We start from the raw sequence: 17,606 nt of genomic DNA on the forward strand, positions 1-17,606 counted from the left end.
TCATTAAGGAGTGCGCAATAGAAGTCGGTGGTAACGCCGTTAAACGGGAAACCAGTAAGCTATCGCAGGAGACGAAAGATCTAATCAAGAAACGCCAATGTATGAAAGCCTCTAACCCTACAGCTAAAATAGAACTGGCAGAAATTTCTAAGTTAATCAACAAACGTAAGACAGCTGACATAAGGAACTATAATATGGATAGAATTGAACAGGCTCTCAGGAACGGAGGAAGCCTAAAAGCAGTGAAGAAGAAACTAGGAACAGGCAAGAATCAGATGTATGCGTTAAGAGACAAAGCCGGCAATATCATTACTAATATGGATGAGATAGTTCGAGTGGTGGAGGAGTTCTATAGAGATTTATACAGTACCAGTGGCACCCACGACGATAATGGAAGAGGGAATAGTCTAGAGGAATTTGAAATCCCACAAGTAACGCCGCAAGAGGTAAAGAACGCCTTGGGAGCTATGCAAAGGGGGAAGGCAGCTGGGGAGGATCAGGTAACAGCAGATTTGTTGAAAGATGGTGGGAACACTGTCCTAGAAAGATTGGCCGCCCTATATACACAATGCCTCATGACCTCGAACGTACCGGAATCTTGGAAGAACGCTAACATAACCCTAATCCATAAGAAAGGGGACGCCAAAGACTTGAAAAACTATAGACCGATCAGCTTACTGTCCGTTGCCTACAAAGTATTTACTAAGGTAATCGCAAATAGAATCACGAATACTTTAGACTTCTATCAACCAAAGGACCAGGCAGGATTCCGTAAAGGCTACTCAACAATAGACCATATTCACACTATCAATCAGGTGATAGAGAAATGTGCGGAATATAACCAACCCTTATATATAGCCTTCATTCATTACGAAAAAGCATTTGATTCAGTCGAAACCACAGCAGTCATGAAGGCACTACGGAATCAGGGTGTAGATGAGCCATATGTAAAGATACTGGAAGATATCTTTAGCGGTTCCACAGCCACCGTAGTCCTCCACAAAGAAAGCAACAAAATCTCAATAAAGAAAGGCGTCAGACAGGGAGATAGGATCTCTCCAATGCTATTCACAGCATGTTTACATGAGGTATTCAGAGACCTGGAGTGGGAAGAATTGGGGATAAAAGTTGATGGAGAATACCTTAGCAACTTGCGATTCGCTGATGATATATTGCCTTGCTTAGTAAATCAGGAGACCAATTGCAATGCATGCTCACTGACCTGGAGAGGCAAAGCAAAAGGGTGGGTCTGAAAATTAATCTACAGAAAACTAAAGTAATGTTTAACAGTCTCGGAAGAGAACAGCAGTTTACGGTAGGTAGCGAGGCACTGGAAGTGGTAAGGGAATACATCTACTTAGGGCAGGTAGTGACCACGGATCCGGATCGTGAGACGGAAATAACCAGAAGAATAAGAATGGGCTGGGGTGCGTTTGGCAGGCATTCTCAAATCATGAAGAGCAGGTTGCCACTATCCCTCAAGAGGAAAGTGTATAACAGCTGTGTGTTACCAGTACTCACGTATGGGGCAGAAACCTGGAGGCTTACGAAAAGGGTTCTGCTGAAATTGAGGACGACGCAACGAGCTATGGAAAGAAGAATGATAGGTGTATAACGTTAAGGGATAAGAAAAGAGCAGATTGGGTGATGGAACAAACGCGGGTAAATGACATCTTAGTTGAAATCAAGAAAAAGAAATGGGCATGGGCCGGACATGTAATGAGGAGGGAAGATAACCGATGGTCATTAAGGGTTACGGAGTGGATTCCAAGGGAAGGGAAGCGTAGTAGGGGGCGGCAGAAAGTTAGGTGGGCGGATGACATTAAGACGTTTGCAGGGACAACATGGCCACAATTTGTACATGACCGGGGTAGTCGGAGGAGTATGGGAGAGGCCTTTGCCCTGCAGTGGGCGTAACTAGGCTGATGATGATGATGATGATGATATCGTGCGTAGTGTTAAAATAAAATCCTTGTGGTAAATTGGTTGGGACGCCAGTTAGCAAAGCGGCAAATTCTATTGGTTCAAAACGGCTTGAGATCAGCTTACCACACTGCTGCGACTCCGCGAATGGAGCTGAAAAGTGTACAGCTGTGGCTGGAAAAGACAGCTATATGCCGAGCCTTTTGTGGAGACTGTTCTCATGCACAGTAGTAACGTTTATGGACTCGAATCACCCCGAAAACCTTGATAAAATGTTTTTCTCCTTACCGAAGCGGACGTGAAATCCAATTTCCTTACCAACTGACAAGCATGCGGAAACAAAAAGTGAGCCGTGCCTATAACTCCCATTGTTCATTGTAACAACAAGGCTGAACATCCCTGCTGTGATGCTGTGTTGGCATACTTGATATATGCAATTGCTAGGTCTACGTAGTCTAGTTCTGTCTGAACGCTAAGATAAAGCCACTGTGTCGAGACGGATGTAAAATGAGCATGCGCATTTAAGCAAATGTTCCAGTCATCTGTAAACAGAGAGAAATTGAGTGCAAAAGCCTTGCCGCACTTTGTCAGACTGCTTTGTCGATGTGCGAAATAGCTGTGGGTTGTGACGAATTTTCGACTCACACCATACTAAGTGAATAGTGAACGAATGAAACAAATAAGAAAAGCAAGTCGCCTCAGCGTAACCGGCAATTAACAAGTGCGTTTTCAGTGAAATGTCAAACATTGTGACATTTCGATACTGTTAGCTGAAGTGCAAGCGCACCAGCTGTACATGCTTGTGCAGTTGGTGCACTTCTGCGAAAGTGGCCTTGATATGTTTTGTGTTGTTGACATCGTCTTTGACCCTGAAACATATATCTGGTTTGTAACTGTTGCATTCGTTGGTGTTATAAGCTCATCCCATTGTCTGTTCGGACTTTCACGCCGGCGTTCTCCGACTTACGCTTGGACGCGTGACGCGCGCGATTACGAGATTGTCGACGCGTTTCCAGAAAATAATGACGCTTTTCTCTAGCGTGTACATTGTCTTAGCTTGGTGCGATAGCACTCAGCTAACATGAAGGATCGGAGAAGGTTCCATTAATGCGAAAGGCAAACGACCAGAGGCCGACTCGTTTTTCTGTTGTGCCTTCTTCCACGACCCGCGTGCGTGCGCAAGTGTGTGTCTTTTACGTGAGGTAGTCGTACACAAGATGCAGCTACCAGCGCTACAGGGTTGCCCCCTCTGAGTCAGGCCGCTGACGACATCAGTAGTCATGCGACGCTGTTTTGGCAAATGCGGTTTCTGTCGCAAGCACTGTCATAATTAGGCTTCATTGGCGTCTATCTAGACATAAATCTTGCTTTGTGAGTTGTTTATTGCATCATCAGTAATAGTTCTCAATGGCAAATACTGGTTTGTTAACCAGTGTTGCCGTTGGCCAGCAAACATGGCGTTAGTTGTGACATGTCAGTTGTATGTGAGCTGTGAGATTAGCCGCAACGGCTACAACCGTACAGCGCCTTATCAGTGGACGCCTAAGAATTGAAAGCAGGAAATATCAAGGGACCGTACGTTTTCAGTGGAGCTTGATTTTATGCTGTCTGGAACTAATGACTTATAAGGAATGATGAAACGTGATCGCTGACCTAAAAACGAGGGAGTCAGAGAACACGAACGCTGAAAAAAAAACGCGCAATCAGATGGAATACAATAATCATTTTTAACAGCTACATCAAGAATATTAACTGCCACTGCACCACTTCTCTCAATTTATGTTTAGGTGCTTTCAATTTAAAATCACTTTCCTTGATTAACCGGACGTTATGCTGGTTAACCTCCCTGCCTTCTACTTTTCTCTTTCCTCCTCCTTCCTTGATTATATACAGTCGGCCAAAATTGAAACGTCATCACAACAGCTCGAAGTAACTTGTTCAACGTGTGATCGCTAAGGCCTTAGGCGATGATGACATTTGTGTCGCCTTGTTTTGATTGTAGTAAGAAGTAACAAGTCCCTACCAATAATACTGCTGTTGGTCTGTAAACGCCGATTTTGGCACAAAACGAAATGACCTAATGACAGGGCTGCAGGAGCTGCAGGACTCAAAGTCCTAGGGCATATATGACTTCAGTACTATGATTAGGTAGTTGATTAGCTTCATTCAAGTGTCACTAATCAACCTTCTGCTTTCTGTATTTTTATGCGATTATTATCACTGGCATTGAAGTTATGTCCACCTGTCCATATAACAACACCGTAGATAGACAATCAGCTTACTAGAACGGTCAAACTTATTAAAGTCTGCTAAATATAAAAAAGAAACATTTGATAGAATTATCTGGTGTGCAGTTACGACTTAACCTTCCTTTCTAATGGCAACTGGTTTGAACGGAGTTGTATCAGTTATTCAAGCTGCTGCAAAACCATATTCCGTGTCAAAATATTCTTTAAACCGAAGCTTTGTCCGTCCCTTCCCCTGACTTTTCGCGGACGGCTGTCTGACCGCTAAATTGGGCCGATCCCAGGGACTGTGTAATCAAAGGTGGTGATCTTGATGGGCCGACACTAGCGCACGTGTGCTGTCATTGCAACAGTTTTAACGTGCTTTGTAACGTTTCCCGGTCATGGAGGGCATGGAATGCCACAGCATCCATGCGTCTCGTTGCATTAACCAACCGGGCTAACCAATATAAGTGTCCCGTGCTGCGCATATTTCCACGTCTACCGGGAGCTATCGCTTGACCTTGACAATAATCCTCGGATGGTTCGCACTCAATTTGTTTTAATATGCCCTGACACTCTGCCAACCTCACGGGTCTGGAACTTTATAATTCCTCAAGGACCGAAAACTCTAACATAGCCCATTGACGTGCCTCCCCAAGCAAATCCCAGAAACACTACGAACTTATCAACGGGCAGCACAACGAACTAACAACGGGCAGCCCAATTCGTTGCACCGCCGCATCGAAGTTGATTTATTGACGACGTGCGAAGTCTCAAGCTAACACGGAGCCTGTGAGAGACGCCGTAATGGAGAGAGGGAAACGGCCTCAGTTTCTTTAGCATGTCAGCACCGTCAGCATTCGTCGTTCCAGCCAAGAAGGTTACAGTTAAATTCAAATTGTCGCACACGACTACATCGACATCGGCAGAACTTGCAGCTCTCCATGCCGCTATGATGCACGTCACCGAAGAGCCAACAGAGAAATGGGTCGTATTTTGTGACTCTAAGGCAGCCCTTCACAGCATCAAGTCTGCATTACGTCACAGAACATACGAGCAGATGATATCTGACATCAGGGAAGTGCACCACCATGCTCTGGAAAGAGGGCACACCATTATCTCAATGGATTCCTGCTCACTGTGGCATCGTCGGCAACAACCTAGCGGACAAGGCTGCCCGGTCTGCCCACGAAGATACTCAAACGCGTTCAATACCTTTGGCGAGGTCGGACGCTGCCAGGGAACTTCGCCTACATGCACGCAAAAAGTCGCAAGATCTCTGGAGTTCAGGTGCCTTCAACTGCCGATTATATAAACTGGACCCCACGCTACGGCTACAACTGCCATCTAGCCTTTCCCGCGGCGAAGCAACCTTGCTGTACCGCTTGTGACTTGGAGTAGCGTTCACAAACTCATACTCCTATCGTTTGGGAATGGCCGAGAGCCCGATGTGCGATTCCTGTGGGTGCGAGGAGACCATCGAGCACCTATTGTGTACCTGCCCCCGCTACGATGTACAACGCCTCTCTCTGCGGGAAACTTTGCGCCGACTGGACTTCAGACTGTTCACCGAGTCAAAGATACTCGGACCGTGGCCACACCCGTCACTGGCACGAAAAGCGAATCGTACATTAGTGCAATACTTGAGGTGCACCGGTTTAAGAGACCTTTTATAGTGTCCCTGTGCATAGTGTCCCACCGACACGCACTCAGTGCTCACTCTCTCCCTTTTCCCTTTTTCTATTCCCCTTTCCCCACCCCCAGTGTAGTATAGCAAACCGGATGCTCTTCTGGTTGACCTCCCTAGCTTTCCTCTCCTTGCTTTCTCTCTTTCTCTTTCTCTTCAGCACCGAAATCGCATTGGCTGCAATGACGCTGTCGGAATCGTTTGTGCCATGTAGCCGGCCAATTCACTCTATTGTCTACGTCATCTGATGCCTTGACCCCACAACTCTCCTCCGTCACCACCATACATTTCTTCTCCCATATGAAGACGTCTTGTCTATTTTGCCCTCTAACTCGTTTATTCTCTTGCAGTACGCTTCACGTTACTATTTAGTCGTGTGAAGTAGAGGAGGAAATAAAAAGAAAAGTAAACGTAAGCACATAAATTTATTTATAAATAAACACATCAATTTATTCATTTTCATAAATAATTAAACACGAAAATGTGCGTGGCATCACCTCGCACGTGTTGTCACTCGACAGTGTGATGCAGCATTGGTGCATTGGGTTTCTAAACATTCAATGCACCAGTACATAGCAGTCGAGCTTGAATCATGCCAGTGTCGCGCTGGAGACGACGCAGTTTATTCTGAATTGTTATCGTTTTAGTTTATGCCGGTAGATTATAACTTCCACATCGCTGTTTCTGTTAATTGTTGCACAACATGGCAGACCATATTGCTGTAGAGGACGACACGCAGTGTAGCTACGTTTCTCGTACATCACACCAATTCTAACACGAGTGCGCTTCCACGGAAGAAGGTTGCCGACCACCAGAGGTGCCCAGGCATTAAGTTTTCTGTATCCTACTGAACACACTGTCTTGAAAGTCCCTTTCGTAAGTACAATATAGGTTTGTTTCATTACACAACACATTTTCCGAACCAATGTAAGAAGTGCGAAACCGCGTGTACATAAGGTGTGCGCGTTGTCATCCTGCGAGTCGCATGCGTGTTCGATAAATCGCCTGTTCCGTCATCGCGTTTGCAAACTGTGTGGTCAGAAAGCTGCCCTTAGAATAGGATGCAGAAGGCCTACTGAGGCTTAATGTCTGCACTCGCATCAGCGATCCCTGCTCACCCGCGAACCTCAGTAGGCCGAAATTTACTCCGAGCTTGCGACAAAATAATTGTTTTTCAGCTCCCATGTCTCATAAATTCTAGTAGTCTGTACGAGCATTGTAGAAAGTTGAACACTTTCGGCATCACTTCTGTTGCCAATTGCTGACGGGAAATTGGATTAATTGTAAATTCGATTGCGATTCGGCGAGGTAGCAAAATTCGGCCTTTTTCTTTTTTCTCTTCTAGTTTGCTTACACAAAGTTAACCAGCTGGTTAAGATCAGAAGTGTTACCGTGGAAGGTTATCGGTCGAAATTTCCACTCCAAACCTCATTGTTACACGACTGTCAGTCCGCGTCTCACGTGATATTCCCCAAGCTTCCTCTGCACCAAGCTGTGGTCGACGGACTCCCGCACTTTTGGACAGAATTAAAAAAAGGCTAGGGTTATTTGCTCTTTGACGCCATTGATGAGCCTTGTCTATATCGATAGTCAAAGGCGCCTGTTTATGCAATTGCGATGATTTAGGCATGATTTTGGTCTGATCCACACTGCCGTCAAACGTCCCGTCCGTCACCGTCATGGCACCGACGTTCATCATGAGAAAACGTGTCATCATTGGTTTCTCCCCGAAAATGACACGCAGACGACGTTGACCGGTGCTCTTAACGTCGCCGACGTCCCATCTTTTCACCAGGAACCGGCGAGGAAACGCTGGCTCATTACGGACGCTGGTGCCATGAGGATGACGGGATGGTCCGTTTGACGGCTGTGTGGATCAGACCTTTGCCTGCGAGGAGACGAGCTTCATAATGCGCCACATGAAATATGATACAGTAAGGATGTTTGAATATAAAGTGACACTGAGACTGCATTCAGTCAAACCCGAAGTGAGAACCATCGTCTACGGTACGCAGTGTCACTTTTCTCACTGATCGTTGACTAGAAGAGCAATATATGCCACCTAGAACGTAATCCTGAAAGTACCTAACATAACACGTTCATCGTCATTCAACTCCGAATTTGATGCTTATATTACTGTGAATGTTTCTGCACATTAGGAAAGAATGGCCTCCGTCACGTATATGTGATTGAGAATAAGCACTGCTCTACATGTCGTGGTTGTTTCATCTACTATAGCCGTTCCGTGACTCGAAGGAAGCCATGCTGTCCGTGGCTGGCTGCCGTGCAGAGGCGGCGGCCATGGCGAGCTGCCGCTGCGCCTGCTGGCACTGGGCGAGGGACGGGATGGAGTTCTTCTTGGGGCGGCCTTTGGGCTTCGTCGGCGGCACCGCGCACCCGCCCTGCATCACCTGCGCGCAGGAAGAGCTCACATTGCGGCGCCTCACTCCGCAAGTATCGGGGCGTGGTCGACAACAGAGCGGCAACAGCGTGCCGTTAGCGCCCTCAAACAATTCCTTAAGTGCTCAAGAATTGCTTAGAGAGAGACGAGAAGAGGAAGAAAGGCAGCTAGGGAGGCTTAACAAGAAGACAAAAATCATGAGCCATTTCACTCTGTGATGGTGGATGACCAGCGAAGCTGTTTAGCGCACGACAAAGATGTGACAGAATTTTGAACAAAGGTACGAACACATCTATTGTCTCCATCGGTGGTCATCACGACGAGGTGTGCGCGAACACATTAGGCATATATATATATATATATATATATATATATATATATATATATATATATATATATCCTTTGCATTACAAGAGGGATGAACCACTGCATTCTTTGCTTGCTTAGGGGTTATGAGCCATTGCTGATTATAGTTTTTGTTGACGCAGAACAAAAATTCATGGACGCCTACTAGCCATAAACAGCTTCGCTGTAAAAAATTGTGGTTTGCTTCTTGGAGAGAGACAGACCATGCACAGTACCATGTTGGGCGAGTTAGCGCATAGGAAATCTGAGGTACTGTGGCGCAAAGTATAAAACCCGTTAAAAAAAGAAGGAGACTGAAAAGAACGCCAAGGAACAGCGTTCTTTCGCCTTCTTTTGTCACTGGTTTTATACTTTACGCCGCAGTACGTCGGGTTTCCTATGCACATGATCACAAGGCCATGATTGCCTAGCCATGCCTTCCGCTCGATTCTATACCCTTGTCAGTCACCATTGGGTACCGACTGATTTCATCGATAACGCAGGTGGAGCGTCGCTCTGACCACTGATGAAACGCGAAAAGTGCAAGAAAGAAGAGGATCGGAAAAGGAATCGCTACAATATCGTGACCTAGCTGTTAATTGAAAGCTCAAGATAACAATCAAATCTAGCGAGTGCTAAAATCGCTTGTGCAGGTTTGTTGTCCTTCTAATTGTAACAGTTCATCCGTAACCCTATTAGATACTGCGACGTCTTGTGAGGTCAGTATTTCAATATGATCTACTCTGACAATTGCTGCGAATTATTACAGAGCGATGCACGCTGCGTATGTTCTGCGTGCATTATGTTTACGTGCACGCTCCTCTGCTGCAATGTTGCTTACTCGAACTGAAAGTGTCCCAGTCACGGCAGCAGCATTTCGATGGGGACGAAATGCGAAAACACCCGTGTACTTAGATCTAGGTGCACGTTAAAGAACCCCAGGTGGTCGAAATTTCCGGAGTCCTCCACTACGGCGTGCCTCATAATCAGAAAGTGGTTTTGGCTCGTAAAACCCCATAATTTTTTTTTCGAACTGAAAGTGAACTGACAGTGACCTGCGCTTCAATATAATTTTTATTTAACCTCGGTTTTTGCAGCTGCCATTGCTTGCTGCATAATTTGTATTTGTTGTGACGTACAATTCGCCTGCATGAGCTTTCTGTGAGCTATATCCTTGAGCGCGATCCGAACTTTTCTTTAAATTTTATTTTACTGTTTTTGTGTTATTTCTTTTTTTTTTGTCGTCTTCATATTTAAAAGTTTCTTTAATTTTTTCTGTCATCATGAAAACGATGGCCAAACATGATGGCAAACTGCTACAAATGCTGCTGAAGGGTCCTGTAATATCAGTCACTGTTAAATGGCACAGTGCGGTTAAACGTGGCAGCGTGAGCACTGTCCATGCGCTGCACGTTCTGTACCAGGAATCGCATCTGAACCTACCAGAACGTCGGTAATGACGGAGCATGAAAAGGTGCTTGAAGAATACTTTATGAACAGTTTCTTGCTTGCGGAAAAAAGTGCATCTGCCGCTTCTTCAGTCTGCATACGCAGCTCAAGTTACGTCATTATATCATCAGACCACTGCATTGCCTCTGCATACATCGCTGTGCGGGCGTACGCGAGGAATCTCTCGTATAAATGCTCGGCCGCCTGGCTTTCCTGACAGATGGGGCTGCATACACTAATTGAATTCGGGGTTTTTCGTAGGAAAAGAGGAGCTGCACCCGGTACTCTTTTTCTCCGGCCTTCGGAGAGGCGAGGTAGAGTTATGTAGTTTTGACAGTGGATCTGCGGCAAACACGGCCGCGGCGCTGAGCCTAAGGTGCGGAGAGACTCGCTCACTCTCTGAAATTTGCAGCCGCGCACGCCCTGTGACCTTGGGTGACGTACAGCGCGGGAGGATATGTCGTCACAGTTCTACGCATACTTTCGCGCCACGATTGCTATGCAAGATTTCTCAAGCTGACCCGCGCCCGTCCTTTCGCACGTCCTTAGCTGCCATCAGGGTCACTTCCTTCCTCGAGCGCAGAGGCGGCCTAAAGGTCGCTCATCCAGAAAACAGAACGGTGCTGTCGCCTATCGAGACCCGGCTTTGTGCGCTGTGGCGGGGCGGAGTCAATTACGCGACGTTGGCGTTGACTCCTGAGCTCCGAGTGTTGACCATGCGGCCGGAGCACGCGTACGCATGCCTGGCCTTACATGTGGCCTCAGATGAAAAACCCACGGCTTCTATAGTGCGAGCTTGGCTAATAGAACGGTCGTGCCATGCACGGTCGAGGCTCTGTAGTCGCTCGAGGGTGAGTCCTCGTTTGTAAACAAACCCGCGGGAAACGCGGAAACTTGGCCCCTTCGACCGACTGCGATGTTGTACGCGTGCCTACGACCCTTGCGTGGCGTGGTCGTCGCGCGGTGCATAATGGCATTACGTGGCTAAGTCGGCATACGTGCACGAACTTGGAGATAGGTGACTCATGCGGATTGGATAAGACACGCGCTGTTCTTTTTCACCGCGAGCTGAACTGTCCGTGTTGGGAATATCCCTTCCTGTTGCTAAATGTTTTCCTATGCGCGATTACGCTAGCGGTAATTCTGCCGGCTGTAGTTTTCTTATTTGTGCTGTTATTCTCTTTGTGTGACTCACACAGTGCCTCGGAGCATCACAATACTTGGAGTGATGCCGTCTTACTCGCTGCGTAGGGGCGAACACACGTGATCAAATGACCGTCCGTGGAACATTTCGTAATGCTCGTGAACGGTGAACTGATATTCCATTGCGAGGAAACGCAATACCCTTTTTTTTAATTATGGGGTTTTACGTGCCAAAACCACTTTCTGATTATGAGGCACGCCGTAGTGGAGGACTCCGGAAATTTCGACCACCTGGGGTCCTTTACCGTGCACCTAAATCTAAGTACACGGGTGTTTTTTGCATTTCGCCCCCATCGAAGTGCAGCCGCCGTGGCCGGGATTCGATCCCGTGACCTCGTGCTCAGCAGCCCAACACATTTGAAATGTGTTGGACTCATTTGAATAATTTGAAATTAATTATGTGTAGAACTTATAAATATGCACCTCTCTGGTAGAGGCACCTTAACATGCATGCTACTGTTCTAAGAATTTTCTACATTGCTTTCTTTGCACGTTGCAATCGTTTATAACGTTTATGAAAAGTTGTTGTGCATCACCGAATGCAAAAAAAAAACAGGGAAGCCTGACAAGACGAATTGATAAAACCTGCCCACGCAAGAGGGGCAAGGGTAGTTCAGTTAGTAAAGCGACCTATTGTCGTTATAACACCTTATCGAAAGAAAGGCCTTCCTGTGAGACTGGTCATGGTAATTAAACTATTTCGCAGTTTCGTGTGACCGGTTGTGGTTTTCGCGTATTTAATGGTCTATGTGCACACATTCAATTTTCTTGTCCTTCCTTTTTTCCCTCGTACTACCCTCCTTTGGCAGGCTTTCACCCGTTGTGGAATGAGTATACCTGGAAACTACTTAACTTATATCTTGCAAAGGGGGAGTGCAGCAAGATTTGTGATGAGAACGGAGATCAAGGCAGGAAAGACGCTCGCTTGCAGCTGAGTTTATTGTGAGAGACCAAGGCGTTATTGCGCATGCGTTGACATCTAATATTCTGAACAAAAACTAAAATTTAAAAAGATCGCCGGACACACGAGCAGACATCACTACATAGAAAATGACAAACTAGTGTGCGCTACAGCTACTTCGGCAAGTGCATATGGCTCGAAAGAAACTATTCCGAAAGAACTTAGGAGCGTTACTGCATAAGCAATAATGTACCTGGTGGCCTGTTTCTCAAGATAAACGCTGTTGCAAGTGAGCATCTTTCCTGTCTTGGTCCAGTTTCTTCCGCAACACATCTGCGCTCCCCTTTGCTGGATATAATGTCAAACCAACTAACCCAGCTAGCCCAACAAATTACTGTTGTAATACTTAACCACTTCTTAATTTCATCCTGCATAATCAAAGCACAACGCTTAACGCTCGCATTAGCGGCTAGCGTGCCACAGAAGCTCTGATTGATCAGTTACGCGTCCACAACCGGACACAGTGAAAATGATTACCCTAGACGAAAACAATGTAGTATTTAAAAAATGAAGTGCAGAGAAACCCTTATGCTAGCTTTTCCTCCAGGAATGCAGTACGCGGGCGAAGCCGTGCGTTTTTTTATACCAGTACGCTTGAGGGGAGTGACCACGGAGGGACTGAGCGCTGTAGCCTGGGCAAAACATGTAAGCTGCATCGCTGAGAGGCCTTCGCGAAACAGGCTCGGTCATGTGCCATAAACTGGTGACATATAACGTTTCCTGGTGCACACGCAAATATGTCTCTGCTTACAGAATATTTCGCCGCACGCATGAACGCAGGTACGCATTCACAAAATATACAAGCATAAACAAGCGCACACGGGCAGACAAATGCAGACAGATTCCTACCGAGCACATACAGAAATGAACTATTTCGAAGGTGCACATGGGATTGTCGTTAAGACTTATCAGGGTGCTACGATTGCATTATTATAGTCATCGTGTGCCTCAAGGCTTAAAGTCTCCCTGCAGTGGAGGGGGCGCCCTCATAGGGCGGCGACTAGAGTGCCGCGAAGTACACACACACGCACACACACGCACGCACACACACACACACACACACACACACACACACACACACACACACACACACACACACACATATATATATATATATATATATATATATATATATATATATATATATATATATATATATATATATATATATATATATATATGTGTGTGTGTGTGTGTGTCTGTGTGTCTGTGTGTGTGTGTGTTTTCTACAGAAAGTTAACTACACTGCTTGAAGGCGGCTTTTTCAGCGCCAACGAAGTATTTTTTCTATATGTTTCTATTGTTTGACCTGTTTCACTGTCGGATCCTGTGATGCACCGCTTAACTGATATACAAACGCATATATTTATTTCAGTGAGGAATAGAAGTATGTAGGAAAAATACTTTATTGGCGCTGAAAAAGCCAACTTCAGGCAGAATGTAGTGAGCTTTCTCTGGAAGTCAACAATATTTTATGGGTGTTCAGCAAATAAATATATTACACTGAGTGTATTTGGGTATTTATTCATTGTGCCGATTCAGTCAAGCTCTTAGAAAAAAATTGACATTTTGGAAATGGTTAATTCCTTTTCAAACTCAGTAGTTAAAAGGGTTAAATATATGCGAACTCAAAGCAAGGAAGTCTAGCTGCAATACAGATGATTCGATGCCTTGCTTCATGGACAACCTCAGGCACTTCAATAATATATATTATGGTTTCACGCCTACTTACCTATAAAGGTGGACAAAATGCACGCTTCTTAGGTATAACACAGCACTGCACATTCAAACGAATGAAAATTGACTGGTAACCTAGAGAAATCAAGGGGAACTTTCACTAATTCACGAGCATGTATCTTAACGTTCAGATGACTCATGAAACAGTATGCTGTGCAAAGAATCTTAGTCGAAGAAGGGTGGTGGCCATCATGTGCAGTGCCTTGGAGAAATGCATGCAGCAGTACGACAATATATGCTTTCCTGTTTTTGCTAATGCCACATCATAATTGGGATTAAATCATTAACAGGAAAATTGGAAAGTTAGAATTGCCCCACGCAAAGGCACTACTGGTAATAACACCACTTCCAGCGCTGGCCCAATGGGTGCCGCTTTGCTACAGTTGACCTGCCGAGAGGGGGGGCGGGGGGATCGGGCTTCCCGGACGCCCATGACTTTAAGCACTGGTGTGCGTACTCGTTGCTTACAATATCTTCGAATAGTCGTTCTAGAGCGCCCAGCCAGAGCCATTAATTCGTTTGAGACAGCATATAAGCTCTATTGCGATGATAAGTGAGCTCTGAATTTATTGATAACCAGGCTTCGTTATCTATGCTAAAGCCAGGTTGTTCTTGTACCATAGCTTTGCAGTCGCTTTGCACGATGTCGGTATTCTCTAGACGCTTCTGAAGAAGTTACGAAGTTCAACGAGAGTTACTAACTCCGATAGTTGCTAACTCCAACCGCCACGTCAGCGCTCCTAAAGTGGTCTGCTTATGCGGACACCGCAACCTAAATGTCGCCAGCAATGAAACATGCTTACATTTAATTTCGTCTTAAAGCTTATGCGGCATGGCAATCCATGCGAATAAAAAAAGAACCAAACTGGTACTCGCAATGTAGAGGACAACAGCGGATGACGGTTGGGCAGCTTCGTACTACGTTACCGGGGAATTTCTGCGAGAGGACATCGATAATGGGGGGCCTGCTAGAACTGAATTACGCAATGATGAGTGTTGAATATGCTGTCACCCAGTCAGAACTTGACATACGGCTGCAGAATGCAGGATGGCGCAGCGGGAAGCGTATGCGGTGGCGCAACCGCCTTTTGACTGCGTGGGTAAGGCACGCACTTGGGCAACGCCGACACGTATTATTAATGGTGGCGCTCAGTTTGTCGGTGGTTTGCTTGTAACAAGGATTATTTTATTGAGCTGCGCCCACAAGACTCGTTTTATATTTTTCGTGACAGGCGGACTTAACCACCACTTATCAGCCGTTCAGTGGTTACTCTCTACTTAAAGAGAAAACTTCCCTCTCGCGCGATCGGCGAGTGGCATTGGCGCAATCAAGCGGCTCCAGGCCACCACTCTTAAGATCGGCATAGCGTGTTGCTCTATCGAGTTGATCATTCGGTAAGTATCTAGAATAAAGAAGACGTCCTGATTGGACCACCAGCTATTGCGTTTGATGGCGAAATCGGCTACCCACAGATGCCCTGTACTCACGAAAGGAGCGCAGACTACAGAATAGAAAAGTAACAGCGAATAGACAGATACGTGCGGAGCCGGACGCTGCTGTGAGCAGTGCCGACAATACGGCTACGATAAATACCCAGTTGCAAAAGCGCGCGCGAGTTCTAGAAAAAAAAAAAAAAATGCTTGTTCTCAGGGTCAAGCAATTATGCAATTTTATTGAAAATCCTGGGAGCACCCACTGCGGTAGCCCGTGCAGTGCTTACGGAAGTCGCGCTGCTGAGATCAAGGTCGCGCGGTTCGACCCCGGCCATGGCGGCCGCATTTGGATGGGGGGCAAAATACGTACAAAAAAGCTCGCGCACTTACATTCCGATGTACGTTAAAGGATACCAGGTGGCCAAATTAATCCAGAGCTCTCCACTACGGCGTGCCTCGTGATCAGAGGGTGGCTTTGGCTCGCAAAACCACGGAAATTAATTTTAATCCTGCAAGAATGATTGTCTAACATTTGATTGACCTGCAGGCCAAGCTTGGTCATAATTTGGGATTGCACTGTCGCTATTCCTGTTAATGCTGCATTCCCTAGCATCCTTCTTCGGCTCGTGGAATATCTTATCACTGCCTAAATAGAGGCAAGCCCATCACGGCGTCCGCAAATTGAGTGAGCTACGTGAAAACTTCGTCAACGAATGCATTTGGTGACACACAAAAGGACTTAATTAGACATGAGTAGCTCAAGACTGATCTTTACAATACTTATTGCAAATGAGGAGGAGGTGCTTAAATTATTCCCAATCAGAAAAAAAAAGAAGGTTACGCAGCAAAATGATCAACATATAAGCATAAGCCGGATAAACAATATGGTTCTTACGATGGTGGCGCATTATAGAAGCCTACGCGTGGTACAGGTCATAATGATGCTGGATTTCCGGACCAGATGTATACGCATACGTGCGGCTAGGGGCAGTTGTTACATGAGGGGGGAGCGCCTCGTTTCACTGTCGTACCTTGCATCAGTATACTGGTTCCTCGGTCTCTGCATTTTCGTTCTTTTGAATTTTTGTCATTTCAATTCAATAATTAGCAGTTATTACCATCATTTTCTCTTCTCATAAGCTACCTATATTACCGAGAAATGTAAGGAAATAGAGTTTCGAAATAATACTTTATCGCTATAAGCTGATCCGCCGCTGGGGCTGGATTACCGAAAGGGACTGATGTAGCTCGCGGGCAATAATCGATAATCAGAGTTTGAGCTAACCAACTTGGTGGGGCTCTTTTTCATATTACTGCAGTTAAGTATATAAAGATATGGTGCATATTGAAACTGCGCTATTGAAGCTAGTGCTCGAGGAAAGTCTAGAAGAGTTGCTAGGCTCGCACAGATATCCCAATATATCAGTATACGCACGCGTAGAAAACGAAAGAGAGTGAAAGGAAAGGAAGGAGACACCATCTCAAGGCGCAGCTAAGGCAGGCGCAAAGGCGTTGTCTCTTCAAGTGTTGTACCGCCTCGCGCAGGTGTAGCCAGGGAAGCGCGCCTATCAGTGCAATGGCTGTACATGCAGTAGGGCGGTAGTCGTCATGCTGTTTCCTTGCAGTCACTGCCGGAGGCAAGTGCTTTGCCTGAACGCCACCGTACAGAACACAGAGCGCACAACCACTCATCGATGTGCTCGCATGCGCGAGGAAATCCTCCTCTCTCAGACTCGTCCCTTTCTCTCCGCATTGAAACACTGGAATCGGTAATATCGGTAATTTGCACTGTAACAAGTTCCACTATAACTCTAGCACTTTCAACACCTCTCCCTGGAATTGGTCTGGGGTCGTACAAGGCTGCTTCGTCGGTGAATCGCGCGGTTCCACCTCTGGAGCTCTTGACGGCGCTTATTCTGGGGGGAAAACTTGGTCAGGCACCTCAGAGTTTGTGGCGAATGAATTTCATTTACCTCAACCACTTCACGCCTTTTGAGGAGCATATTTCCTGGCACTGTGCTCATTGAATACTGAATCTTAAACGAATGATTTTTTTTTTTATGTATGAAGTCCTCTGCGCGTATGATTTAAAATTATGGGCTAATACGGTGTCTATAGCTCTGGTTTTATAGAGCATATGAAGGTCATATAACGCTCGCCATGGTGGCGTAGTGGATTTGGTGTTGCGTTGCTGAGCACGAGGGCGCAGGATCAAAAACCAGCCGTGACTGCCTCATT

General features: G+C 46.0%; 1 protein-coding gene across 1 annotated transcript in view; it reads right to left on the bottom strand.

Moving 5' to 3' along the window:
• Positions 1 to 6,244: 6,244 nt before the first annotated feature.
• LOC126531761 (uncharacterized) overlaps positions 6,245 to 17,606 on the bottom strand; it is an 80,921-nt gene continuing 69,559 nt past the window's right edge. Inside the window, exon 3 of the mRNA XM_050179468.2 lies at positions 6,245 to 8,249. Coding sequence (XP_050035425.1) covers positions 8,064 to 8,249 — 186 coding nt within the window. The 3' untranslated portion in view covers positions 6,245 to 8,063. The remainder of the gene's footprint in view (positions 8,250 to 17,606) is intronic.

Source organism: Dermacentor andersoni, chromosome 5, assembly GCF_023375885.2.
Source record: "Dermacentor andersoni chromosome 5, qqDerAnde1_hic_scaffold, whole genome shotgun sequence".
Taxonomy (NCBI): domain Eukaryota; kingdom Metazoa; phylum Arthropoda; class Arachnida; order Ixodida; family Ixodidae; genus Dermacentor; species Dermacentor andersoni.